At 36.1% G+C, this 26,699-nt stretch overlaps 5 protein-coding genes and 1 pseudogene across 9 annotated transcripts; 5 read left to right on the forward strand and 1 right to left on the reverse strand.

Moving 5' to 3' along the window:
* Positions 1,965–3,215, forward strand: LOC18593398 (annotated as a pseudogene).
* Positions 4,980–12,105, forward strand: LOC18593399 (DNA topoisomerase 1). 2 transcript variants are annotated; one of them, XM_018124945.1, is made up of 16 exons: positions 4,980–5,175; positions 6,052–7,283; positions 7,456–7,650; positions 7,817–7,897; positions 8,162–8,221; positions 8,339–8,433; positions 8,542–8,698; positions 8,773–8,898; positions 9,498–9,578; positions 9,819–9,909; positions 9,994–10,127; positions 10,569–10,637; positions 10,732–10,821; positions 11,194–11,297; positions 11,383–11,551; positions 11,657–12,105. In XM_018124945.1, the coding sequence occupies exons 2-16, from the start codon at positions 6,096–6,098 to the stop codon at positions 11,723–11,725; spliced, it is 2,709 nt and encodes a 902-aa protein (XP_017980434.1). In that variant the 5' UTR covers positions 4,980–5,175; positions 6,052–6,095; the 3' UTR covers positions 11,726–12,105. The 2 variants fall into 2 exon arrangements, with proteins under 2 accessions (XP_017980434.1, XP_007020665.2); XM_007020603.2 differs by having other exon boundaries at positions 4,990–5,175; positions 6,082–7,283.
* Positions 12,152–14,032, forward strand: LOC18593400 (F-box protein At5g07610). Its single transcript, XM_007020607.2, has one exon. It carries the CDS (start codon positions 12,468–12,470, stop codon positions 13,896–13,898), a length of 1,431 nt encoding a protein of 476 aa, XP_007020669.2. The 5' UTR covers positions 12,152–12,467; the 3' UTR covers positions 13,899–14,032.
* LOC18593402 (syntaxin-51) lies at positions 16,232–19,280 on the forward strand. Of its 4 annotated transcripts, none has more exons than XM_007020611.2 (6): positions 16,232–16,397; positions 17,262–17,480; positions 17,669–17,871; positions 17,958–18,058; positions 18,179–18,223; positions 18,880–19,280. In XM_007020611.2, the coding sequence occupies exons 2-6, from the start codon at positions 17,266–17,268 to the stop codon at positions 19,009–19,011; spliced, it is 696 nt and encodes a 231-aa protein (XP_007020673.2). In that variant the 5' UTR covers positions 16,232–16,397; positions 17,262–17,265; the 3' UTR covers positions 19,012–19,280. The 4 variants fall into 4 exon arrangements, with proteins under 4 accessions (XP_007020673.2, XP_007020671.2, XP_007020674.2 ...); XM_007020609.2 differs by having other exon boundaries at positions 16,246–16,533; XM_007020612.2 differs by having other exon boundaries at positions 16,246–16,397; positions 17,324–17,480.
* On the forward strand, positions 19,931–23,591 carry LOC18593403 (transcription initiation factor TFIID subunit 6). Its single transcript, XM_007020613.2, has 12 exons — positions 19,931–20,056; positions 20,131–20,217; positions 20,437–20,538; positions 20,637–20,745; positions 20,952–21,046; positions 21,145–21,282; positions 21,381–21,476; positions 21,585–21,709; positions 22,161–22,293; positions 22,603–22,728; positions 22,839–22,944; positions 23,045–23,591. Exons 1-12 carry the CDS (start codon positions 19,931–19,933, stop codon positions 23,407–23,409), a joined length of 1,608 nt encoding a protein of 535 aa, XP_007020675.2. The 3' UTR covers positions 23,410–23,591.
* Positions 23,664–26,440, reverse strand: LOC18593404 (cell division protein FtsZ homolog 1, chloroplastic). Its single transcript, XM_018125105.1, has 6 exons — positions 25,983–26,440; positions 25,484–25,583; positions 25,142–25,371; positions 24,802–24,969; positions 24,358–24,591; positions 23,664–24,168 (listed from the first exon to the last, which is right to left on the reverse strand). The coding sequence occupies exons 1-6, from the start codon at positions 26,223–26,225 to the stop codon at positions 23,902–23,904; spliced, it is 1,242 nt and encodes a 413-aa protein (XP_017980594.1). The 5' UTR covers positions 26,226–26,440; the 3' UTR covers positions 23,664–23,901.

Consider the following 26,699-nt stretch of genomic DNA (forward strand, 5'->3'; position numbering starts at 1 on the left):
TACTTAAAAACTAGTTACATAATTCCCAACAAGCACCAAAACTATTGAATTCCATTTAATAAGATCAACAATTTCAAACAATACACCATATTCCATTTAACAACATAATTAACAAATATGAATGCTCAAAATATTCGAAAATTTTTCTTCATATATCAAAAATCACTCTAAAATGTTTAAAAATGCTCAAAACGCTCATAGGTTTTCTTCGTGTATCAAAAACTACTCCAAAATGCTTAAACGTTTTTCTTTATGGTAAAGAATACTCCAGAGATGAATAGTCTTGTGAGAAAAGTTCAAAAAATATGAGTAAGTTTGAGGCGTAAACCTAAATATACTTGACCCGTTAATAGGTTTCGGGTTGAGGCGCAAAGCCTAGTGAATGGGTCGGTTTCATGAAAGACAATTTTGTCTAATTTTTTTTTCTCTTGGCTAAAAACAGATAAAATTATAGGGAGGATCATTCCTAAAAACGTCTTATGCCTCAAGCCCATTTATGAAAAATATTCTATGTAATACCCTAAATTAAATGGCATTTGGATTAGTGTATTTATAAAAACCCTAAACACATAGACATGCAAGTTTTGCAAAGAAATAGAACTTTTCAAGTTCTAGCTAGTCACCCTTCTGATAGCTGAGTAAGTTAGATCCTTTTTCTCTCAAAAATGCTTAGATTGTGACATTGTTCTTGCAAAGAATGGTGGGAAAATGTCTCTAAACCTCTTAGCAATCAATTCATGCCAATTCAGTAAGATTCTGAAGGTGTAGATCCTCCAATCTCCATTAGTGTGATCTCCACCTTGAAGCTGAAATGCCTCCTCAAAACTTGCCAAGTTTTGTTTCTATGGAAATACAATTAGTGATGCATAACGGGTTTCTTTTTTTATCGTAATTCACTATCGATAATTATTTTGTGTTATTCGTATAAGTGCTAATGATAAATTTTTGTTATTTTTCCAATTTGATACCCTCAATTTAATGATTTTTTCGATACTAATAGCTATATTCTTACTTTAAATTAGAAATGATCCTAATATTCTCCTCTTTCTAAGAAGAATAAAAGAAAAGAAATAATCCTAGCTTTGATCGCAAATTTTCAATATTTCTTCTCTAGATCATGGGCCATAGCTAACAACCTAACTTGGGCCAAATGTGATAGAAAAAAATTGGTCAAAATTGAGCTGCCCAAGTTGAATAATCCAAAGCCAACCAGCCCAGCCAAGGCCCAAGGCAAAATAACTGGTATATTCTATTTTTTTACTTTATTTTATCATAATATAGTATTATTTTTGATCAAATGAAAAAAGAAATTTTTTTTTTGTATTTATGATATTGGGTATAATTTATTTTATTAAGAGAAATAATGCAAAACATATTTACTGTTATGAATAACCATGAATCATCATGACCTTAAATTCAAAGGTAAGTGACCTTAATTAATTCTCAAAATCCTTTAATTTTCTTTTTGTAAAAGAATTTTGTAGAATTAGCTTATACTAAATGAAGTTTGAAATACCAAAACAGATGAGTTAGAAAAGGGGATATTATATATGGGTCAAAAAAGATGGCTGAAATGGTCAAATTGGAGCATGCATATTTAGAAAAATTGTGAGTCACAATTGCTTTTAAATATGTATTTTATTTATCATAAAAAATTTATGTATTTGATTTACTTTCTTGAATTCATTGAGAGGTAGAAAATGTCTGTTTTATAAAAGATATTAGACACGTAACGTAATAATATAAAAAGAATATCGAACGAAAGTTAGCTATGAAGACTTTAAATGCCAAATTGAGAGATCGAATAAACTATATGATTGAGGCTAATTTAATATTCTTTTTAATCTTTTGGAGAAAAATTGTCAAAAGAAGTTTGCATCAATTCTCTAATATAAAATTACACACTTTGATCACTTCTAAGATGGACCCTTTGTCAAATCAATACAAACCAATGCCATCGAAAAGTAAAATATTTAAAAAATGAAAAGGCTGTCTTTACAGGTTGGGCATGGAACAAAGGAATAAGATCCATTCTCCACACACAAAAACAAAGCAATGAGAGGTAGATGAGCAAAGGAAACTCACAAGAACCCAAAGCCTGGAAATGGAAGGAGAAATCAAGACCTTGGTCAAGGTATGGCTCTCAATTCTACCATCTCTATGCTATTGCTATTTTGTAGCCTTAAAGCTCCCCAAGGGCAAGCTTAGGCTCCTTGCTATCCTCCCAATTCTCTTCCTCTTCACCATCCTCCCTCTCTTCCTCTCTCATGTCTTCCCTATAGGCTTAACAGCCTTGTTCTTGTCTTGGTTGGGCAACTTCAAGCTCCTCCTCTTTGCCTTTGGGAAAGAACCACTTTCATCTCATCATTACCCACCATGTTCCCTAATCCATTTTCATCCTCATAGCTTGTTTCCCTATAAGAATCAAGGAAAATGGAAAATACCCATCATCCAAAAGCACCCAATCACCTCAACAAACATGTCCGAAACATCCTAGATTGCCTCTAAATTGGCCAACCAAAGCCTTGGTTTTTGCCATGTTGGTCGGTGCGCATGATTATGAACACTTCGTGCACCCAAAGATTGTTTTGCTTCTATATTGTTGCATGGTGTACTTGTTGATAGACATAATTTTCGGTGTATCCAACGGTCTAGTGCATGCCACGTCGGGGCTGGAACTCGAGCCGCCGTCCGATGAGCCTTACCTCTCAACATCATTGCAAGACTTTTGGGGTAAGAGATGGAACCTCATGGTAACAAATCTGCTCCGCCACACCGTATACAAACCCATGCGATCATTTACGGACAACATGTTGGGTCCCAAGTGGGCTCCACTTCCGGCGGTGCTGGCGGCTTTCCTAGTTTCTGGTCTGATGCATGAGCTCCTGTTCTACTACGTGACACGCGTGAGTCCCACGTGGGAGGTGACATGGTACTTTGTGCTGCATGGGGCTTGTGTGGTTGCGGAGTTTGGGGTGAAAAGGTTGTTTCCCAGTAAGCCTAGGCTGCATTGGGCCATGTCGGCGCCGTTGACGATCGGGTTCGTGGTGGCTACCGCCATGTGGTTGTTTTTCCCACCGCTGTTGAGGACGGGTGCGGCGGAGAGAGCCATTGGAGAGTGCAAGGTCTTACTGGATTTTTTGCTAAGGTTTTTATTCAAAGTGAAAATGATTAATTAATTGTAATTAAACTAATTTAGACACCTTTTTCTAAATAATATATGAAAGGATATTGATATTTTTAGTCAAATATAAATTAACTTGTCAAAAAAAAATCGATGCCATGTAGTCAGTTGTTACACAGTCAAGAATGATCTAGAATTTTTTTTAATGGTGTCATGACTAAATTTACTTTGATTTGGAATTTTAAATCTCATTTTTTATAAAATTATAAAAAAAATTAATGAGTTAATTAGCATGATTAAATACATAAAATTTTAACATCAATAATATAATTAGTAAAAATTTTCAACACTTTAATGATGTCATCTGACATCACTTTTATCAAAGTGGGTTTCGTCTCTGTCTCTGTAGAGTGGATTTAAGATTTTATATAAAAAATAATTACAAGAGTAATCATACAAGGTCACGAATCTATATATCTTAACTTTTATAATATAATAATAAAAAAAATTAAAAAGTAAAAAACTAGAGGAGTGGTGGTTGTCGTCATCCCACTATCACTTTGACTTCGCTAGTATTATCACGCGACATTAAGATATGACATAATGATATAATTATGTGATATTTTTATTTTTCATGTCAATGTTACGTAAATATAAAATAACAAATGTCATTTTAATTACTCACAATTAACAATCGTTAATTATAAAAATTTATTTAATTTAAAATAAAAATATAAAAATTTGATCGAGCACATTAAAATATAAAAATTTATTTAATTTTTTTAATAATTAAAAAAATTTCAAATATTAAACTTATTTTTAGTGAAATTAGACATGTTTTTTTGTAAATTATTAATGTTCCATTTGATAATCGAAAATTAATTTATCGAGAAAAAAAATGCAGCAGATAGCACATGATATTTGACAGGAAGTGAGCCCATTTTGTGGCTTCAATTGAAGCTTGGAGTAGCTTTCACGTCAAATTTGTATGTCACCTTTCTTTTAGACAATTATGTGGCATATAATTGGTTTTTATTTATTTTATTATTTCTTTTTTTTTAAGTATTAATCGATTTAAATTGAAATATCCTATCAAAATTGATTAAATAATAAAAATTCATTTATAAGTTTTTCATTTTTTCTAAATTAAAAGAAAAGAAAAAAAAGGGTAAAAACCCAATTTTGTTCTCTTAAAAAAAACCCTGATTTATAACATAAATGAAAACTCCTATGTTGGTTCTTATACTTTACCCTAATTATTCAAATTTAAACAAAGGCATATACATGCTGATGCATATTTATATCGATATTTAAAAATTGTTCAATTTCATAATTGTCGATATTAATATTAAACTATTTTACAATCTTTCCTTGATATTAATTTTAACTACGAAACTTTTGTGAGATATGTAAAAATATTTTATCTCAACGTAAAGATCAAAAAACCAATGCACCCATAACATTTTTGTTGCCGATCAAAACTTAGAAGTGCATAAGATAATAGCAAAACTTACTAAATTTAAATAAATTATGCTTTATAAAAAGAATCGATTTTACAACGTGAACATAAATTCACACATTGAATTTTAAAATTCTATCCTAATTATTTGAATTTAAAACAATACAAACCGATGAGAATTTGTCTTGATAATTAAAATTTGTTGAACTTCATAATTCATTAATGTTAATTTCGAATACAAAAACTTTTTTGTCAACCGAAAAATAAAATTCAATAAGATAATAACAAAAAATTTAAAAAAAGGACAAAAATAAAATGGACCATAGGCCCAAAATGATCTTACATGGCCCAAAACCCCAAGAACTACTACTAGGCCTAAAAGGGCACCAATCAGATGGTAACTTTATCATTTTAACACACAACACAGAATCAGGGAAAGGGCAGGGAAAAAGAGAAAAAAAACCCAGAAACCGAAGAAAGAAAAGAAAACGAGAAAAATAAGAGGAAGAAAAAAATAAAAAAATAATTAAGAAAACAAAGAAGAGGTGACTCGATCTACTCTCTATCAAAGCTTTGATCTTCTGTTTTAAAGGTAACCCATTTTTTTTCCCATTTATTTGAGCTCTTTTTTTCCCATAATTGTTTCCTCTTTAGGGTTTTTTATTTTTTATTTTATCAATTTTCTGTTTGTCCCAAAGGGCTTAAATAATTTGAAATTTGATAGGTTTTTATGAATTGGGTTATCTTCAGCTTACTGTTTGAGGCTGTTGGTGAATTTTTTTTTTTTTTAAAGCAAAAGAGCCTTTGTTTTATGTGGGGGAAATGAAGCAAGGAGTTTAGCTTTATTGGCTCTCCTGTGAAGAACCTTCAATCGGGTATTTTCAATGGTTAGGTTTATTTAAGTTTTTGGCATTGTAAGTTAGGTAGAGGGTTATTGGTTTGATCTTATTTGTGACCGTTTGCATGTGTAGCCATTTGGGTTTAATGGAAAATGCCTTTTTTTTTTGTGTGGATTTTTTATGATTGGGCTAGTTATTAGGTTGGTTTTTGAGTTTTGGGTGTTTGGCATAATGGGTATTTTTCATGTAAGGGAATTTGTTTGGAATTCTTTGTTGTTTTTGTTGTTTCTGTTTTGACCTTAATTACTATAAGGGTTTTATGGATATTTATATGTGAATATGCATGAATACGCATTTAGGTTATAAAGGAAAAAAGCTTTATTTTCTTTGTGGGGTTTAGATGATTCTGGTAGTTATTGGGTTGGTTTTTGAATTTTGGATATGTGGCATAATAGGTATTGTTAGCTGGTGGGATTTGTTTGGGGTTCTTGATTTGGTTTGCTGGTTTTCTAATTGAGCTTGTATTTGGAATTATAATCTGTTTGGTTTAATTAGTTGCCAACTTATAAGGGTTTTAGATGGAAAGTACGCTTTGTTCCCAAAAGTAATTGGAATTCTGTTTTAATCAGATATTTGATTTGATATACATGCCAACACAGTTCGTGGTTGGATAATGGCTGTTGAGGCTCCTGCCAAACATGTTTATGATTTTGATGATGACGATGATGATGGGCCTGTAGTGTTCAAGAGGAATAATACCTCATCCTCTAAGCAGAATCAGTTAAACTCGGAAGTAAAGAAGGCATCGTCTCAAAGGTCTGACGGGCAATCTGGGAGGCAGGTCTCTGATGTACGATCTCCCAACGGTCAAAGTTCCAATGCCCCAAAGAATAAGTCAATCTCATCTTCTAAGTCACCTCCAGTGAAATCACCTATATTGAGCCCAAAAGCATCAACTTCATCTACGAAGGCCTTACCAGTGAAGTCACCAGTGGTGAATTTTAAGGCATCAACTTCATTAAATGATCAGTCAAAACAAGCATTGAAGCAGAATATGACTACTGCTGTCAAGGAAGGGAGAAGTCCAATTAAAGGTACCACTGAACCAAACAGTGATGATGATGATGATTCATTACCTCTGAGTGCCAGGCTTAAGGGGATCTCAAACCAGGGCAACAAAGGGGCTAGCACTTCTGCTCCTGCCCAGTCACGGCGATTGGTACCAAAGACTGAGGTGAAAGTGTCTGCCGAAGATCCTGATGATGAATCTCCTTTGTCGGCGAGGTTTAACGTGAAGTCCAATACTGGGACATCAAGTAGTAGGCTCCATGACTGTGATGAGAAGAAACCTCTGGCTTCTAAAATTCAGCAGAATGGTTCCATCATGAAGGGCAAGCAGCAAAATTCTTCTACGCTGTCGGGTAAGAGACCTCTTGATAAGGGCAATTCCTCAGATCACTCTTCTGCTAAAAAGCCAAAGACTTCAGATGCACCTACAACAATGAAAACCAAGCAAGTAACAGTGAAAGCAGAAAAGGCTGATGAAGATGATGATCATATGCCAATTGCCCAGCGAATGAAAAAGTCAACTGCATCGAACAGTAAATTGTCGTCTATGAAGCAAAAAACGACCAAGGTTGTATCTTCTTCATTTAAAAAGATAAATAAAAAGTCGAAGAAAGAGATGAAAAGCTCTAAATATATTAAGTCAACGAAGGTGCCACCTAGTTCCGGTGATGGGCAGAAAAAGTGGAGTACCTTGGTTCACAATGGTGTCATTTTTCCATCTCCGTATACGCCTCATGGGGTTAAGATGCTGTATGATGGGCGGCCAGTTGATTTGACTCCTGAACAAGAGGAGGTCTCTCTCTCTCTCTCTCTCTCTTTCTATATATATAACATTTAAAGATTTTTGTATATATATTTTATTGTATTTTCATGAAAACTTCTGTTGTTATTGCAATTGTCTGGAAAGTTCAAAGTTCTCATTTGACTCGCTGCAAGATGTCTTAACCTGATCCGTTATTCTGCAGGTTGCAACAATGTTTGCAGTGATGAAAGATACAGATTACATGAGTAAAACACAGTTCAAGAAGAATTTCTGGGAGGATTGGAGTAAGTTACTGGGGAAAAACCATACAATTAAGGACTTGGACAGATGTGATTTCACTCCAATATATGAATGGCATTTGCAGGAGAAAGAGAAGAAGAAACAGATGAGTTCTGAAGTAAGTTGGTTGAAAATAATTTTTGGCTATGATGTATACAATCACTTCTGGTAGTATATCTGTCTTAGAACCTACATATCTCTATTCTCATCATGTTCTTTCAAAGCAATTTCTGGATAATATCATTAAGTTTAATAATCATTACGCATAATTGCTGTATGTATAGGAGAAGAAGGCTTTGAAAGAAGAGAAGTTGAAGCAGGAGGAAAAGTTTATGTGGGCGATTGTTGATGGCGTCAAGGAAAAGGTGAAGAGTTAGCCTCAATATAGAAATTGATTTATCCCTTTTAAAACTTATTTCACTGCTTTTGGATTTTATTTAATTTGTTACTGCTTATCTACATTCCAAACCTGGTTTTGGAGAGAGTAATATTGATATATAAGTTTTTTTTCTCTTCTTCCACCAATCTCCTCTTGGTCTTTTAAATTGAACTGCTTTCTTTTGATTTATTTATATTTCTCTGCTTCTTATGTAAGTTGCTGCTAATTCAGATGATTGTTTTAATTGCAGGTAGGAAATTTCAGAGTTGAACCACCTGGGCTTTTCCGAGGTCGGGGGGAGCATCCAAAGGTATTACTGACATGCTTGACAGCTCTAAAGCTGTAGAAAATCATGTGGATTTAGTCTGATAGTTGAATTTTCTGTGTTCTCATATTATGTTCTTTTAATTTTTTTGTTGCTTATCAGATGGGAAAGTTGAAAAGACGTATTCGTCCAAGTGACATTACCATTAATATTGGAAAAGATGCCCCAATTCCGGAATGTCCAATCCCTGGTGAAAGGTTAAGAAGCAGAGATAGAGCATTCATTTTCTAGATTATTTGAAAGGATTGGAGGTTATTTTCAATTTGGATTATCTTAATTTTGAGATTTTTTTGTTTGATTGGCAGATGGAAAGATATTAAACATGACAATACTGTGACATGGTTAGCTTTCTGGAATGATCCCATTAATCCAAAAGAATTCAAATACGTATTTTTGGCCGCTAGTAGTTCTTTGAAGGGGCAAAGTGACAAGGAAAAATATGAGAAAGCAAGGATGCTGAAGGTAATAAGCAATGTGATGATGCTTTTTTTATTTAGTGAACTATGTATAAACGTACGTTTGTGCTTTTAACGCAGGATTATATCAAGAACATCAGAGCTGCATATACCAAGGATTTTACAACTAAAGATGTCATGAAGCGGCAAATAGCAGTTGCTACCTATCTTATTGATAAATTAGCTCTTAGGGCGGGTAATGAGAAGGTATGTCACATGTGTACAATGAACTGTCTTATTTGTGTTTCTTTTGACTTGTATACAAGTACATTAACAATTTTTTTGGGTTGAACTGAATGGAGGAAAAGGCTTGTTAGAGTTGATGTAGTTTATTAGGCTTTTTGTGTTGTCCAGGTTTTATATTCGGTGTTCCTATATGCATTGCTTTTGATCTTTATGAAAATGTTAGTGGCTGGTCCTAGTATAGCAGAAGGGCAAAATTGGGTTGACATCATCCACTAAATCATTTGCAATGGTTGCTGTTTGAACTTCTTTCAGTTTTTTTGGGTCTCTATTCAATTTTTAACTCTTTCAACTTCAAATTAAATAATAGTGCACAACCCTTGTATTTGATTTGTGCCATTTCTAATCTAGGTTTTTGCTTGTTAGTAATATTATGTAGGTCTTCTTTGTCTGGTGTCTGTTAAAACAATCTATTCTCTAAAAATATTTGAGACTTAAAATGATTTAGGTACTTAGATCGAAAGATGTTGATAGCCAATTGTTAATCTATAACCTTTAGTCATGAAGAAGCTTTCAAGCAATTCCTTTTGGGTATTCTTCATGTTATGGTTGGCCATATGCAGGATGATGATGAAGCTGATACTGTTGGTTGCTGCACACTTAAAGTAGGGAATGTGGAATGTATTCCTCCAAATAAATTGAAGGTATGATCAGTTTATGCTCCCAAGAAGAGATTTTGAGTATTTCTTTTTTACTAAATTTGGTTACTGTTGAAGTGGACCTAATATTTCTAAGACTTTGCAAGTTTAAACATGTTAATTTTAGTTGATGTGCAATTTGTATTAGTGCTTGGTAATTGATGTTTGTAGAATTTTATTGCTGCTAGTCACTTACCTGCTGGCTGATACCAGTGTTAATTTTTTGTTCTTGTTTTGATTATTTAGTTTGACTTCCTTGGTAAAGATTCAATTCAATATGTGAACACGGTTGAGGTTGAGCTTCCCGTATACAAGGCCATTGGACAGTTTCAAACTGGTGAGTTGTTGACCACCTCTGTTAGGATTCATAAGTGTATGATATGTGACTTAAGCCAAAGAGTATGGTCTCTCTTTTATGCAGGGAAAAGCAAAAGTGATGATCTTTTTGACAAGCTTGATACTAGTAAACTAAATGCTCATTTGAAGGAACTCATGCCTGGGCTTACAGCAAAAGTCTTCCGTACCTATAATGCTTCTATTACATTGGATGAGATGGTATGTTGCAACCCATATGTGAGACGTGCATATTACTGCTAATGGGCATGCATACATGTATGTTGTGCATAGCCTAGTTGTGAGTCATTGGTAAGCATGTGAGAGAAATTTATTGTAAAAGAATGGTTATTGTGATATATAAACAATTTATGAGAGCTTTCAAAGTAGTGTACGAACTTTGTTAAGTTATATATTTGATGACTGTCATCCTGTTTTTATGTTTGATGTTTGAACGATACTAAGACTGTTAATACTTCACATGGAAATACTGAGTTTGTCTTTTAGATTAACAATTTTGATGATAGAATACCATTGTATAATTCTAATGCTTTATGGAGTTTTCTGTTGTTTCTAATACTTGAGTGCTTCGGTTGGATTAGATGTTTTTACATTTTTTGCTTAACTTTATTCTTATTTGGATTTTCCTTGGTTGGATGACAGTTGAATAAAGAAACCAAAGATGGGGATGTGGCAGAAAAAGTAGTGGTTTATCAGCGTGCAAACAAAGAGGTAAAGACTGTATCTTACTGGATGTTTAGCTAATATAGGAATCTATTTTGGGTTGCCTCTTTGCCATCTTTAATTTTGACTGTTCTTGCTACAGGTTGCAATCATTTGTAATCATCAGCGTAGTATTTCAAAATCTCATAGTGCACAAATGTCAAGGTTGACTGAGAAAATAACAGAACTCAAGGTAATAACTCTTTCTAGAAATTTCTTGGAAAATTTAGATGGATTTTTATCAAGGTCTATCTGGGGTAGTAGTGCTTTGTTGGCATGGAAGGCTGTAGACCAACTAGCAAATACTAATGGATTCTCTGCTTGCTCCCTATGTATGTTCTGTCCATGCAGGCCTGTCTTTGCTTGCATTGGTGATAGACTGTTTCCATATTTTATTTAAAATTGCAAAATTTCATTAGCTCCTTCTTGGGCCTTGTGTCTTTTCTACTTCACACATTTAGGATATGTCCTGCATATGGTGGTTTCAAATTTCAATAATTCTTCCTCACAATTTGGTGTTTTCCCATTCCGTCCATTAGGCTGACCTTTTCCTTGTTTCTTGTAGGGTGTTCTAAAGGAGCTAAAAATTGATTTGGACAGGGCTAAGAAAGGGAAGCCCCCATTGAAGGATGCTGATGGGAAGCAGAAGAGGAACTTGACCCCACAAGCGTATTATAGATTGTTCCCTTTTCTTAAGCCTTTTATATAATTTTCACGTATGTTCCCTTTCATTGATTCATCAACTTATATGCAGGATACAGAAAAAGATAGATCAAACAAATGCGAAGATTGAGAAGATGGAACGGGACATGCAGACTAAAGAGGATCTAAAAACCGTGGCATTGGGCACGTCCAAAATCAATTACCTTGACCCTAGGATTACAGTTGCATGGTGCAAGCGGCATGAAGTTCCCATTGAGAAGGTAAACAGTATTTGCTATGTTTGCTGGGATGAAGTTCTAGAGGATCGTATACCAATATAATGCATTAGTCAATTGAGTTTCATTTCTTATTATGTTGCTTCACAGATATTCAACAAGTCTCTTCTGGCAAAGTTTGCTTGGGCAATGGATGTGGATCCTGATTTCAGATTCTGATGGAAAATCCCCAATGAAACCCTGGTTGGTGCCGTGAAATTCTTCCACCACCGGCCGGCCGGGGCCCTAGGACAAAATGGGGACAAAGGAAAAACCAACCCCTCTTCTTCAATTATCATCCATTTTTCGATCAAAGTTATTTACAATTTTTTTCTCTTTTTTTTTTTTATTTTCTGTTTCAGCCGGAAATTCATGTTATATGTCAATCTAATCTAATCAAGGGCTGCTCGGCCCATTTCTTTTTCCCATTTCAAACTGTTCCATGTTGGTAAAAAGAGTTGCAACAGAAAATTGTTTGCTGTATAACTTTGAACATTCCTTACTAACTGTCAAATGTTGAGATACATTGAAGAATGGTTCAAAAACAGAGTTAATTTTTATACTTTTCCTCTTGTTATTACTACGATTGTGTACAAGATACTGCTTATGTTTACCTTCAGTCTGCTGTAAAAACACAAACCAACCCCTTGAAAGTCCCGGAAAGGTAAACAAAATAACCAAGAAAATGTCAGATAGAGCTTAGAACTTATCTTTGGATTGATCTCCAGTGCCCAAGTTTGATTAACTGAACTGGATTAGATGATGGACAGATTTGATAGATCGAACAAATCAAGTTTTGCTACTAACATCTGCAAGTGAAAAAAAGGAAAGAGGCTGCTGTTGGACGGGGTTCTAACTTTGTCTTGTAAATTGTCTGAAAACGTTTCTTCAAGCCAATCCAGGTTGGCTAGCTTGAACGTGCATGGATGCCGCGTGTGGATTACATTACATGTCAAAACAAGCCAATTTTCTTGCTCTTTACCATCTTTCCTCCAACGTTTACTCTTTCAACCTTTCACTTTCACAACCTCACCTGTTTCAACAGACTTTGAGAGAAAGAGAGATAAGAATGACTGATAACTCAGAAAACCAAACGTGTTCAGCTGAGATGGTAGCGTCTAACCAAGATCTTTTGACAGAGATTCTGTTGCGTTTGCCTGTGAAATCTGTTTTCAAGTCCAAATGCGTCTCCAAACGATGGGTTTCCCTCATTTCTGATCCTCAGTTTGCTGTCAAACATATCCGTTTGCATGTCAACCTTGGACCCTCTGGCCTCTACTTCTATGGCAGCCCTTTCGGTTTCCTTAACTTTGACAAAGATCAGAACATGCTTAAGGTACCATCTCTCTCGTTTCTCAATGCTTCAGGCATTGAAATCCTGCAGTCTTGCAATGGATTGCTGCTTCTTCTCTGCCGTTTTAGTTCTGCAGAGAATAACTCTGGCTTTACTTACTGTGTCTGTAATCCCAGCACCAAGAGTTTCGGTACTGTTCCTCTACCTAATGCAACTGCAAACAGGTCGATGGCAGGGATTAATTTGGCTTTTGATCCTCCAAAATCGACCCATTATAAGGTCATTTGTGTCTTGATGAACAACTTGCAAGACCCAATTCCAAATGATAATAATCTTTTGCATGGTGAGGAAGGTCTTAATGACATTGAACACTTTGTTTCTCCTACTTATCAGATTGAGATCTTTTCATCAGAAACTAAAGCTTGGACCCTCTCTGGAGGTCCTTTCGAAGCACCCCATTACACAGACTTTGAGCATGGGGTATTCTGGAATGGTGCAATCCACTGGCTCAGCCCCACAGATGTTTCCCTTTACTTTGATGTTGACAGTGAAAGCTTGAAAACAATGACAATGCCGCGCATGCAGACAGGACCAACAGGTTTCTGGAGCTCTCAGAGGTTTCCCTATTTTGGAGAATGTCGTGGCCATTTACATCTGATTGAAGTTGACTCCATCAGCACACCAAGGTTTCGTGTGTTCGAGATGAAGCCTGATTACTCTCGTTGGTTTGTGAAATACAGAGTTAATCTCAATAATGTGGCATCCAAGTTCCCTGAGATTGCTCGAAGATACATAGATGAGTTCCCGAATTTGGCGCAGAACAGCCCGGAGGACTTCCAGGTTCAGTATTATGCATACTCTATACTAGGCGTTATCAGAGGAGAGGTAGAGGAAGACGTTGAACTGGTGCTGCTGCTACCTGGCAAGATCATCTCCCACAATCCAAGGCTGAACACTTCGAAACTGCTCTCAAGCTGGAGGGCCAACAATGTTTATGATTGTATGCAATACAAATGGTACCATGTATGTCACTATGTAGAAAGCCTAGCTGGTGTCTGAAACCTGTAAAATGGAATAGGACTGTCTGAACATCTACTTTCTGCTAGAGGTTTCTTTTCTTTGAGCATCTCCTGTCTGTATCATGGTTTTAAACTGTATGTAATTAGCTTTTTGAGGATATTACATGTTCTGGTAATTCTGGTTGTCAGTACTTTCTTTTGTTGAGAACTGGAAACCCTGGTTTCATGGATAATTACATATGTTAGAACCACCTTGGTTGAATTCAACCACTCTGTAATTGTTCTTTTGTGTTGTAAATGTCTTCCTTAACACCTTCTAAAACCTGGTTAAGGCAAACTTTGTTCTTCTTTTCTTCCTGTTGTTGCTAAGGTGGAGGAAGATGATTCAACCCAAACCATTGCAGAGAGATTCAACTTGAAAACTCTGAGCCATTTTCCTATGAAAAACCAGGAACACATGTAGGAGCTTCCCATTTCCTTCTACAAGAAAACTTTGATTGAATGACTTGCAAGGTCTTTGAGGTTTGCCAAGAACTTTCCAATCAAAAGTGAAACAACTTCCCCAATGCCCTCAGAAATCAAAACAAGAAGAGAATTCAGAAGAATAGTTCTCTTTGTAAAAGGATAACATCAGGCACTAACCTTCTCTTGAGTAGCACGTTCTGAATTCATTTTGATTTGTTAGGATTATTCATTGGATATCTTTCTTGGCTGCAGCTAATCAATGAACTTGCATTTACCTTCGCCCTTCTTACAAGACATAAGCCATGGAGGTAGAGAATTTCTCGCCAATTTCTTATGGTAGTTGTCCAACGAAAGTTCATATTGTCATGCAACATGAGGCAGCTAGCGACCAAAGATTGCAGATCCAAAGGAAGCTTATCAAGATGTCCTGTTTGTTCTGCTTCTTCCTCCTTACTATCCACATATGGCACACTTTCTTCGGTTTGATCAGGCATCATCTCCTCCTTTCCTTCATAGATGAATAAAGGACCTGATTCACTGACGTACTGTAGTATATACATACTTATACAGGTTACATGACATGGTGATGAGGCTTATCTACATTTAAATTTGAACTACACAATGATGATCAGTGCAATCCAATTGAGTTTAAACATTTCAAGTCTTTAACAGCTTCAATGGATAAACTTTGCTTTGAATATTCAGCTGATGAAATGGATAATTGTTTGATCATTCGAATCATTACTGTCAAAGTGGATAGACTTTAGTTGCAGCTGCAATGTAGACTTAGCTTAACTCCTGTTGTGCCTTGGTCATGGATTTGTGTCACAGGTTCATTACCCTCTCAGCAAAAGGTTAATTTATTGGAGTGTGCTGCGTTCACGCTTATAATCTCATCAGGATTTCCTTCCCTGCTTGACATAGAATTGAAGCATCTTGCCTACTTCCTTTCAAGCGCTTGATGTTACGATTGCAGCTGCCCGCAGATGCTTAGCTACTTGTGCAGCAGACTTCGGCTGCATCAGATGGCTTTGCTGAGCTGCTGGTTGACTGTCACTTGAATCCATTGCTTTGTTAGCAGGAGTAGAGTGATGAGCATGCTCCCTTTTATACATCTAACTTGGAATCTCCTTGAACATTGCTTAGCCTATACATAACCACAAAAGTTAACATCAAAGAACTGCATCTACGAAACAATTAACAGATTAACCAATTAATGACAAAGGAACAAAAGAAAAGAGGTTTAAGTTGGTCTTACCTAAAGTCCAGTACTACCCAGAAAAGCGATCTCCCTGGTGATGGTAAACTTGGCCAAGGCAAAGAGACTGAAACACTCTCCTCTTCCAGGCTGCGCAGCAGGGCAAGAAAGAAGCCACCTATTTCATCCAGGAAAAACATTGGGTCCTTGGCGATTTCGCCCTTGATCCATTCTTGTTACCTTGACTGCAATTGTTTCTTGCTAAATCTATTCTTCGTTATACCAAATCCATCATACTGCAATCATTCATACAAATCATTACAAAGTCTCTCATTCCATGCATTTTACTTATCACTCCATTTTTTTGCACAATTACCATAGCTCATAAACATTGCTATAATCTATATTGTCATGATTTACGTCAACCTGTAACGTATCATCCCTTTTGGTTCCATGTTACGGTCCACATCAATACTTAAGGTATTATCCGTTTTTATATATTAAAATTCATAATTTTATCTTACAAAAATATCTCATAAATAAAAGATGGTGTGAATATTTAAGTATACAGTCTTATTCTACTACACTGCCGAACATTTTGGTATATGAAAATTGACATGAAATTAAATAATTACGTGGCCTAGAATAATTGGTGCTTTTGAGACAACGAATGATGCCCTTTTTTGGAATTCTCTTATATATATATAAAAAAAAAGGAAAAAATGGGTGTAATAATGTGGTAAACGACGACGACGGGGCCGTACAAACGTTACCGTGTTTGATGTTGCTTATGCCTCTTGTCCCTTAGCTTCTACGCCGCCGTTTCATTCCCTTAATTCCCACGATTATAACAATCGTAGTTTCGATCAAATTCAGGTAAATTTCAATTTCTTTTTGTTCAATCCGATCTCGTCCTTCCCACCGATCTTTGAAAGCTTTCCTCTTTTCGGGGTTTTCGTTTTCTTTTGGGGGATTTGATCGACAACTATTCCAATTTTAGCTTTTCCTCATTGTAAGTTACTACTGAATTCCTGCTTTTTTTAATTGAATTCTGCATTCTATGGTGTGGTGTTTGTTTAATTTCCATCAAATTTGGGAAAGTTGTGAATTTTATTGATGGGGTTTCAATCAAGTTTCGTTCTTTCTCTTTATTTGGACAATTGGGTTTGATTTGATTGCTTAATTGTTAGGCTTTTTCAGTAAATATTCATCCAGTTTTGAGTGATTGAGCTCATACCCAGTTCAAAAAAGGGTTTTTCTTTTTTTTTATTTTGTTGGTTTAAGTATGGATTCTTAAGAAGCCATTGAACATGGGTTTTTTTTAGAATTAAGCTGAATGTTGCATCAGTTGAAGGAAAAGGGAAATTTTGTTGACGGTTCTGAATGAAGTTTCTTTTACAAGAAGGACAATTGGTATAATTTGATTGCTTAATTTTATTGGGATTTTCTTGATATCTATTCTGTTGTCAATAACTAAGCTCATACTCAGTTGTATGAAGAATTTCTTTTTCCCCGTGAGTGATGTTCTGGTTCTTCTAAAGAGGCCATCAAACAGAGAAGATAAAAGGGAAGGGTTATGCAAGCTCATTGTTGCTTAAGTTAGCTTTGATCTGTTCTTTTTTCATTGTCTGAATGATGTTCAAGTGTTTTAAATTTATGCCTTTTGGTTGGATATTGAGTCCTTTTTTCGGTCATTTATATCAGCTCTTTACTTGATTGTATTTGGTTGTGATTGTTTAGGTCAATGGCATCTTCTTCAGACCCATGGGTCAAAGAATATAACGAAGCTGTAAAAATTGCAGATGATATCAATGGCATGATATCTGACAGGAGTTCCTTACCTGCATCAGGACCAGAAACTCAGCGTCATGCATCTGCAATAAGAAGGAAGATTACGATTTTAGGGACTAGACTAGATGGATTGCAGTCCCTTTTATCTAGACCTACTGGGAGGCCCTTGTAAGTCTTCTTAAGTGAGGTGTATGTAGGAGTAAATTGATGTTGAGTTGTGTAATTTTGATCATGTGTCTTCTGGAATATTTATAAGATATGGTACTTTGATGTTCTCTTGCAAATTGGGAATTTTTTTTAGTATGAAGAATAAACTGACTCTGTCTATTTGTTGATGCTTTGTATTTTTGTCACAGAACAGAGAAGGAGATGAATCGACGCAAGGACATGGTTGCAAATTTGAGATCCAAAGCGAACCATATGGCTTCTGCATTCAACATGTCAAACTTCGCTAACAGAGATAGCTTGCTGGGGCCAGAAATTAAGCCAGATGCCATGAGTAGAACAGTTGGTTTGGATAACTCTGGCCTTGTTGGTCTTCAACGGCAAATAATGAAAGGCAAGTTGATTTAGTTTCAAATGGCATCTGCTAGCTTGTATAATGGCTTGAGTTTCCTCAGCTTATGGGGTTTCTTGTTCAAGCAGAGCAAGATGAGGGTCTTGAGAAGTTGGAGGAGACAGTAGTAAGCACAAAGCATATTGCATTGGCGGTCAATGAAGAACTTGATCTGCACACCAGCCTCATTGTATGTTTTCTGTTCATTTCTTCTATAGTCGTTTGCCTTGTATTTCTTAAAAATTAGTGCTTAGAAACAATTGATTCATCTTCTGTAAACTTTACATTATCTTGTGCTCCCTCTGTGCAGGATGATCTGGACCGACATGTGGATGTTACTGATTCTCGCCTAGCGGTAAAACACTGAATTATATGCATAGCACTATATCCTCCTTTCATTTTTGAATGAAACAAAATCCAATGACTGCTGTTTGATATAGTTATTTAGTACACCCCAGTAGCAAGTAGCATTTCTGTAAAATGGTATGCATCCTAGTTATTTTCACTTCATGGCAATGAATTTCGGCCACAGAATCGATAGAATATGACATGTGGTGGGAGTTCTTTGGAGACGAATCACATCAGGGGTGAAGGAAGGAATTCATGGTTATTCAAGCAGTATTTAAAATAGATAAAGATCTCCTCGAATAAAATAAGAATTATAGGCTTTGGTTATTGAATTATGTTGGAACCGATTGGGTTATGACTTTTCTTTGGCTACTTTGAAATGAAGCAAAATAAAGCAATATGGTAACTGCTGATAATGTTGCATTTTCCTTTACCTTCATATTGCTTGTGACCATTGATTCATTGGTGGTGTGAGCAATGATAGATTACGTGAAATATTACATGTTCAAAGAGATGCAAGTGTTTACTTGCAGCTTATAGTCCAGAATAGTTGAAATTTAGAGCATTTACCATCACTAGTTTCCTACCAAAATGAAATTTTACTATCATGATGGATTCTAAGAATTATGTTTTCTTTGTTCGTCGTGTTTTTTCTTGTAACAGAGAGTGCAGAAAAACCTGGCAATTTTGAACAAGCGTACGAAAGGTGGTTGTTCGTGTATGTGCATGCTTTTAGCTGTTATCGGGATCGTGATTCTGGTTGTCGCCATATACTTACTGATCAAATACTTGTAATACCAACAACAACAGCCAAAAAACACAACAAGCTTGCTTGCAAGCTTGTTGTTTAGTGTGTGTCGTGTGTGGAATTGGTTCTCAATTATTACTTCCATGTTGGGAAACTTCTCATTTTGCTTTCTCATCCTTTTCTCTTTATATCTTTCTGGTGCTTTGCTTGTGTGAAGATAATGCTGAGCCGTTCAGAACAACTTTGTAAATTTACAAAGTAATTTAAGTCTTGTTGGGCACATCTTTAACTATTTATTGAATCTTCTTCTTTTGTCTGTTGAAATCTAAAGCATTGCAACCAGCAACATTCCCAGTTGCTTGTCTGATGTTTTCTGAAAGTGTCATTGCATCACTGTATATCTAATGGAATGCGGAAATTAGTCTAGCAAATTTGGACTCATGTTGTTTCTTCAAAGGGGTAATTATCAATTTACAACGACATTAATCGTATCAGAGCTGCTGACATGGCCAACTGCGCAGGTCATGTCAACTGCCCACGGCAATGGTCAGAAAGTGCCAACTTGTTAGATCATATATCACGTCCGGCATAAAATGCTAGTTGGTGTCAGGTTTGATGGTAATTAATTTTCTGTTTCGGGTGTATTGTATACAAATCAAAGTTTAAGAGCTCATTTTAATATAAATAAAAAAAATGAGGGACTTAATTGAAAAGGTGATCACAGTATAAGGGCTTTTCTACTATTAAAGCCTTTTTCAACCTTTTATTGGGCTAGATTGAGCTCCAGATGAGCCCAAAACTGAAACTGGCCAGGCCCAATCCAGTAACTCTTTCTGCATGTCTTGCAGTTAAACCCTAAAAATCCCAATTCACCCTCCTATTTGCCCCCAATTTTTCCAAAGACAATTCCTTTTTTGTTTTAACGCAACAAATTTATACGAACACGATTCAAATTTGAAGTTAAGAATGAGCAACGTTCCAAAAGAAGCCATTGAAGTGGTAGCACAGAGCATTGGAATTACCAATTTGTCCCCAGATGTTGCCCTTGCCCTCGCTCCTGATGTCGAATATCGCGTTCGCGAGATCATGCAGGTAAAGTTTTAATCTTTTTTTTTTTGCCGATTTCTTAAATTAAAAGAAAGCTTAATTTTGTGTTTAATATGCAGGAGGCGATTAAATGCATGCGCCATTCGCGGCGGACGGTTCTGACAGCTGATGACGTGGACAATGCTCTTAATCTTAGAAATGTGGAGGTACATTTGCTTTCTGTAAATTATTTCATATATTTTTCTTTTGTTACTTGAAAATAGTGCTGATTGGTATTGTTTCTTAGTATGATTTTTGATGATGTGTCGCATCTTGATTTGTCGGAATTGTTCGAAAATTTCTTGTTCATGTGTATTAATCCACAAAGCTGGTCTGAGTATGGAAAGTTTGAGTTTTTTAGTTTAATTCTTGCTTATGTTCATCAGCCGATATATGGCTTTGCCTCTCGTGATCCACTACGGTTCAAAAGAGCTGCTGGGCATAAGGATTTGTTCTACATTGATGACAAGGATGTGGAGTTTAAAGAAGTAAGAAATTATAGACAACGTTAGAAGTTTCATTGTAATTGCCTGTGGCTAAAGCATTTTTTTGCTTATATTCTTCGTATGGTGCCTAACATATGCAGGTGATTGAAGCACCTTTATCGAAAGCGCCACTTGAGACATCTGTTACTTCTCACTGGCTAGCGATCGAAGGCGTTCAACCTGCAATTCCAGAAAATGCTTCGGTTGAAGGTACTTTCTTAGTTAACACTGATGGAATAAGTGACCACAATTAATGGAAGTTCACTTTATCTATGTTCATAACAGCTTTTGGATTAGAAATTCAGATGCTTTTGCTACACACTTGTGTTTTCTGTTCTTTTGTGATTTTATCCGTTTTTACCTATTAAGACTTATCATCATCTGTATGCTAAATTGGCATTTTGCTTTCGTTGCAGCACCTTCTGATGGCAAAAGGGCTGAACACAAGGAAGATGGACTTTCTGTTGATGTTAAATTACCTGTTAAGCACGTATTATCTAGAGACCTTCAAGTATGTTGGACAATTTATTTTTCTTTTTATGTTAGGAACATTTTTGAAAGACTTTGTGCTATGAATGATATTAACAGACTTTTTTGGTTGCTATGCAGCTTTACTTTGAGAAAATTGTGGAGCTTACTTTGAATAGATCTGTCTCTGTCGTCTTTAATCGAGCATTACTGAGCTTGGCAACAGACCCAGGAGTCCATCCTTTAACTCCTTATTTCACGTATTTCATTACTGATGAGGTTATCTTGAAGATCCTTTCTACCTTATTAATATGTCTATGGCAGAAGAACGTTTGTTTGGTTACCTCAAGCTTACATGTTTCCCACACTTATCTCAGGTTGCACGTAATTTAAATAATTTCCGTCTCTTATTTGCATTGATGCGTGTTGCCTGGAGCCTTGTTCAGAATGAAAATATACACATTGAACCTTATGTGAGTTTTTTGTTTCAATTGTTTCAGAAGTACCCAAACTAATGCCTAATTTCCTGTGGTTTATTTTCTTCCTATCTGATTTTTCTCTCTTTTTGAAAATTTCTTCAGTTACACCAATTGATGCCATCTGTTATTACCTGCCTTGTTGCAAAAAGATTAGGGAATAAATTCACTGACAATCACTGGGAACTTAGAAACTTCGCAGCAAAGCTAGTGGCATCAATATGCAAAAGGTGAAGATTTGATTTCTCTTTTACTTGCACATTCACAGGTACATATTAAACCCCATGGTAGAAGTAAATACGTTCCAGTGCTGAAACAAAGAATGTCCCTGCCAAGTTTATTAATTTTGGTTTTTCCAATAGTTTGTTGTAAACTTGACCTCCACTTCAAAGTCAGGTGCATATTCATTTTTATGCTATTTTCCACATGCAACACAAAGGTTTGAACATGCTTATATATGCAGGATACATAGATTTGTTTTATGTGCCTTGATGTATATAGTAGAGCATCTTACTTTGCATGTCTGTTCTTGATCATTCTGGCTACTCTTTTTACTATGATATACTTAGATGTGCTTAGCTAATTGGTTGAATTTGGATAGTATTAAAACTTAATTTCCAACATGATTTGTCTTTTATATGCAAACTGTTACATACATTTCTCACCGGTCAATATTTGTAGATTTGGGCATGTTTATCACAATCTTCAGCCACGTGTGACAAGGACTCTGCTCCATGCTTTTTTGGACCCAACAAAAACATTGCCTCAGCATTATGGTGCACTTCGAGGTTTAGCAGCCCTTGGACCCAGCGTGGTACCCTCTATTCTCAAATACTTGTACTAGCAAAATAATAAGATACCTGTTTTGTGGCATTTTTACTTTCAAAGATACTGCAAGGATAGCAATTTTCTGCCCATTTCTTCCAGAAAGGCTGTTTTCATCACTCTTGTCTGCAAGATCTGAAGAAAAGATAAATTGATAACTTCAAAAATGAAAGTTTGCATTTTCTCTGCAGATATCTTAATCATGCATCACTTTTACATAGTACTTTTGCATTTTTTTTTTCTGTAAATTTTCTTTTTTATATGTTTTGCTAATGCCTCTGGTTTCTGCTTTCGATAGGTTCGTCTACTTATACTACCAAATCTTGAGGCATATTTGCAACTCCTTGAACCAGAAATGCAGCCTGAGAAGCAGAAGAATGAAATAAAAAGGCATGAAGCTTGGTGTGTTTATGGTGCCTTGCTGGTGAGTTTATTATCCAATTTGATACCAGGTTTTGTGCATCACTGCATTGATTTGCAGTTGCTGTTACTTTGCAGCAGAACTAACAATGCTGTAAAATTTTCCACTACCAGCGTGCAGCTGGGCTGTGCATGTATGATAGGCTTAAAATGTTCCCTGGTCTGCTAGCCCCTCCAAATCGTCCTGTCTGGAAAAGCAGTGGAAAAGTTGTGACAAGAAGTATGATTTCTTCAAACCATAGACTTGTATATACTTGATCCACTAGTCTCATTTTTCCTTCTTCCTTATGCACTATCTTGGTTTTTTCTGATTAATCAAGATAAACGCAAAGCAAGCACAGACAACTTGATGCAGCAACCACCGCTCAAGAAAATGGCTACCGACAGTGCAAGTGGTATGATGCCGATAAATTCCATGCAAGTTGACATGCAAGGGGCAGTTGGTGGCTTTTCCGCCACAATGGGAGGTTCCAACATTGGTGTATCATCAATATCACGGCAGTTATCAAATGATAACATATCGGGAAGGGAGGCCAGTGGTCGAGTTTTAAAGACTTCAACAGTTTTAGCTCAGGCTTGGAAGGAGGACACACATGCTGGGAACTTGCTAGCATCACTATTTGAACTTTTTGGTGAAAGCATGTTGTCCTTTACCCCCAAACCCGAGCTTTCCATCTTCCTTTGATTAAACTATACCTCCAAAGCCAATTGTTTCACAAGAATGTGTAAATTATTCCTTCCTTTGAAACTATAGATTGTATATATCTTGTAAGCCAATTTTTTGCTCATAAATAGATTATGTAGTTCTCAAAGGATGTAGGCTACTTGGTTATTGTTTATGCAGAAATACAAGAAATTTTGTCAAAATTCTTTATTGTCGATGTCCCTGATCCACCTCAGATTACTCGATTATCCGAGAACATGTATCATGACTCTTACTTATGGAATCCATGTGATAGATTTTCATAACCTCAAAAACAGAAGCTTTTCAAGATCATGTCATAACACTAATTTGTGTTATTCAATCATGAATATCTATTTTGGACTACCGAAAACCCATGAAATTTTGCAGGGCACAGAAACATAGAAACAAATGGCATCTAATACACATAAGCTTCAAAATCATTACACAGATAATAGCAAAAAGAAGGAAGAAAGAAAGGGGAGATCAAAGGAATTAGAAGAATAGCCTCCGTGGAGATGACCTCGAAGGAACAGTTGAAGGAGACGTTGATTTGAGCGGTAAGGGTATTCCCTTGCTTTCTTGACCCGCGGCTAGTTTGTCAATCTGTTTTGCAGCCTTGGGGTCCGTTAATAGCGTCTTCTGAAATGACTGTGAGAAGCCCGTGGCGATAATAGTCACATGGATCTCTCCATTGTAGCGGTCATCCACAACAGCACCAAATATGATGTTAGCAGTAGGATCTGCTAAACTTGTCACAACCTGCAAATTCACAAAAAATAATACAGATTAAAACAGAGAATACTCCTGATAATATCTATAGACTGTAAGAAAGCCCAAAAATTTAGAAGAATGTAATATGGAATGTATTTCATCCTTCAGAAAGATGATAAGACAGTTTCCTATTAAATCAGCAAACAGGAAATCAATCACTCCAAACACCATAAGTACCTGTGATACTCTGTTTACCTCCTGCAAGGTTATATCCTTTCCTCCAGTAATATTATATACCACACCAGTAGCTGACTGAATTGATGATCCAATTAGAGGGGCCAGAGTTGCTTGTTCTGCCGCTTCTTCTGCACGGTTTTTGCTAGAGGAAACTCCTACCCCAAGCATTGCAGTTCCAGAATCTTTCATGACTGCCTTAACATCTGCAAAATCCACATTCACTAATCCAGGTATCTACAAAAAAGAATGGAAGAAATTTCAGTAAGATACTAAGTTGAATCCAGAAAATGCTTGATAGGAAAAATTATCATTATATGTTAGTCAATAGTCATTGCATAAGCAAAGTCATGCATGGTTAACTAGAATGTTTATATAGAATCTAAAACTTCTTGAAACAGTCTTATTTTAGGAATATGTTGCTTGGCATATGAAAGAATCACTGACCGTGATTATATCCGAAATTCCTTGTACACCTTGGCGCAGAACATCGTCAGCAAGAAGAAAAGCATCTTGAAGAGGTGTCTGCTCATCAGCAATATCAAGCAGACGGTCATTGGGGATCACTATGAGAGTATCAACATTCTTTTGCAACTTTTCAATAGCATCCAGAGCCTGCAAATTTATAGATATGACAAAATTACTATAACATTAAAATGACAGAAACTTTATATACCTAGTTATTATCATGGTTTTAGTGCATAACCCAACTGCTAACGTATAGACTAGACTTTCACGATAATATCCCCATTATCTAGAACTCATATAAGAAGTTAAATGCACATGCCTGCATGGTTCTTTTCCGTCCTTCAAAGCTGAAGGGGTAGGTCACCACACCAACAGTCAAATAACCAGCCTCTTTTGCTATCTGGGCAACAACTGGAGCAGCACCTGACCCAGTGCCTCCACCCATGCCAGCAGTTATAAAGACAAGATCTGAGCCCTTAAGAGCATTTGAAATGGCATCTCTGGATTCCTCTGCAGCTTGTTCCCCCAAATGCGGATTTCCCCCAGTGCCTATATTTCAGTCAATTAATTCAAATCATTAACACAATACAAAGCCAAGTGTATAGCCATACATAAAATCACAAAAATCATGATTTTTCTTGATAAAAAAAGAGTGCCGGACCTAGCCCACGAGTCAAGAGCTCTCCAATTTGGAGTGGATTCTCTGCAGCAGACTGTAATAGTGCTTGAGAATCCGTGTTTATCGCATAGAAATCAACACCCTAATTCCAAAACAAAGCAGCAATATCATCAGTAATTGCCTCCATGAAAGCAAAACATTGTGGCAACTATCATACAATTTTATCACCAAAGTCCCTCAAATTTTATCACTAATTGCCACAATGGCAGTGGGTTTATACCATGGAAAACTTGAAATTGGCTTCAAGAAACAAAATATTTGAGTGAGAAAGAGCTTAGATTTCCCAACTTTTATCACATGAAGATGTAGGCTAAAACCCACTAGCAAAACCACTTCAATAGTTTACACCAAATTTCAGAGTCCAAAAAATGGTGGGAAAAACACAAAATTCTTTCAAAAAATGACACTTATTAAGCTTGAAAGTCACAAAATTTTCAAACTTTAAGTAAAACCCAATTGAGAAAACCTGAAAAACACCAACCTGTAAACCGCTACCAATCATCCGATTAACAGCATTGTTTCCACCTCCACCAACACCAACCACCTTTATCTTGGCAGTCTCCATTGGAGCAAAGGAACAGCTTATCCCTCCAAAACGGTGACGCCTCAAGCAGCCTCTTTTCAAGGGCTTTTTTGAAGAAAAACTCGGCCTTGAAGACAACACTGAAGAAGAAGATGTTGTTGATAGTAAGTCCCTGGGTTTTGTCACTTGAACTGTCGCCATTTTTTACCAAAAAAAGACACCAAAAATATTGCAAAAAAAATTGTTCTTTCTTTCAAATGAAATTCCTGGGGATTGGAATGGGGAGAAGGAAAGAGAGAAAAAGGGTTCTAGGGTTTTAGAGAGACTTTCAGTAACATTTCATTTTCATCTTTGGGGAAACACACCCTCACTTGAAGATTAGATGTGGCTCTTGGCAGCGGCCTCTCAGGTTTCAGCAAGGAAACAGTTAAAACGACGTCGGTTCCTCTTTCCTTCTTGATAATTTTTACCTCTTTTATCCCTTTGTTTCCAGGGATTTTTTTTCTTTAGTTTTCAATAGTGAATGATTACTTTTAAATTGGAATTTAATTTTAAAAAAATAATGGTTTAGGGTTTAGGGTTGCAAAGGCTTGCAAAATTTTGAACATTTTGGCTTGCAAATGCTTTTAGTTGTTTGATTTTACATGGTAGTGGTAACTAGGATTGTAACAATTC

Source organism: Theobroma cacao, chromosome 7 (assembly GCF_000208745.1).
Source record: "Theobroma cacao cultivar B97-61/B2 chromosome 7, Criollo_cocoa_genome_V2, whole genome shotgun sequence".
Lineage (NCBI taxonomy): Eukaryota > Viridiplantae > Streptophyta > Magnoliopsida > Malvales > Malvaceae > Theobroma > Theobroma cacao.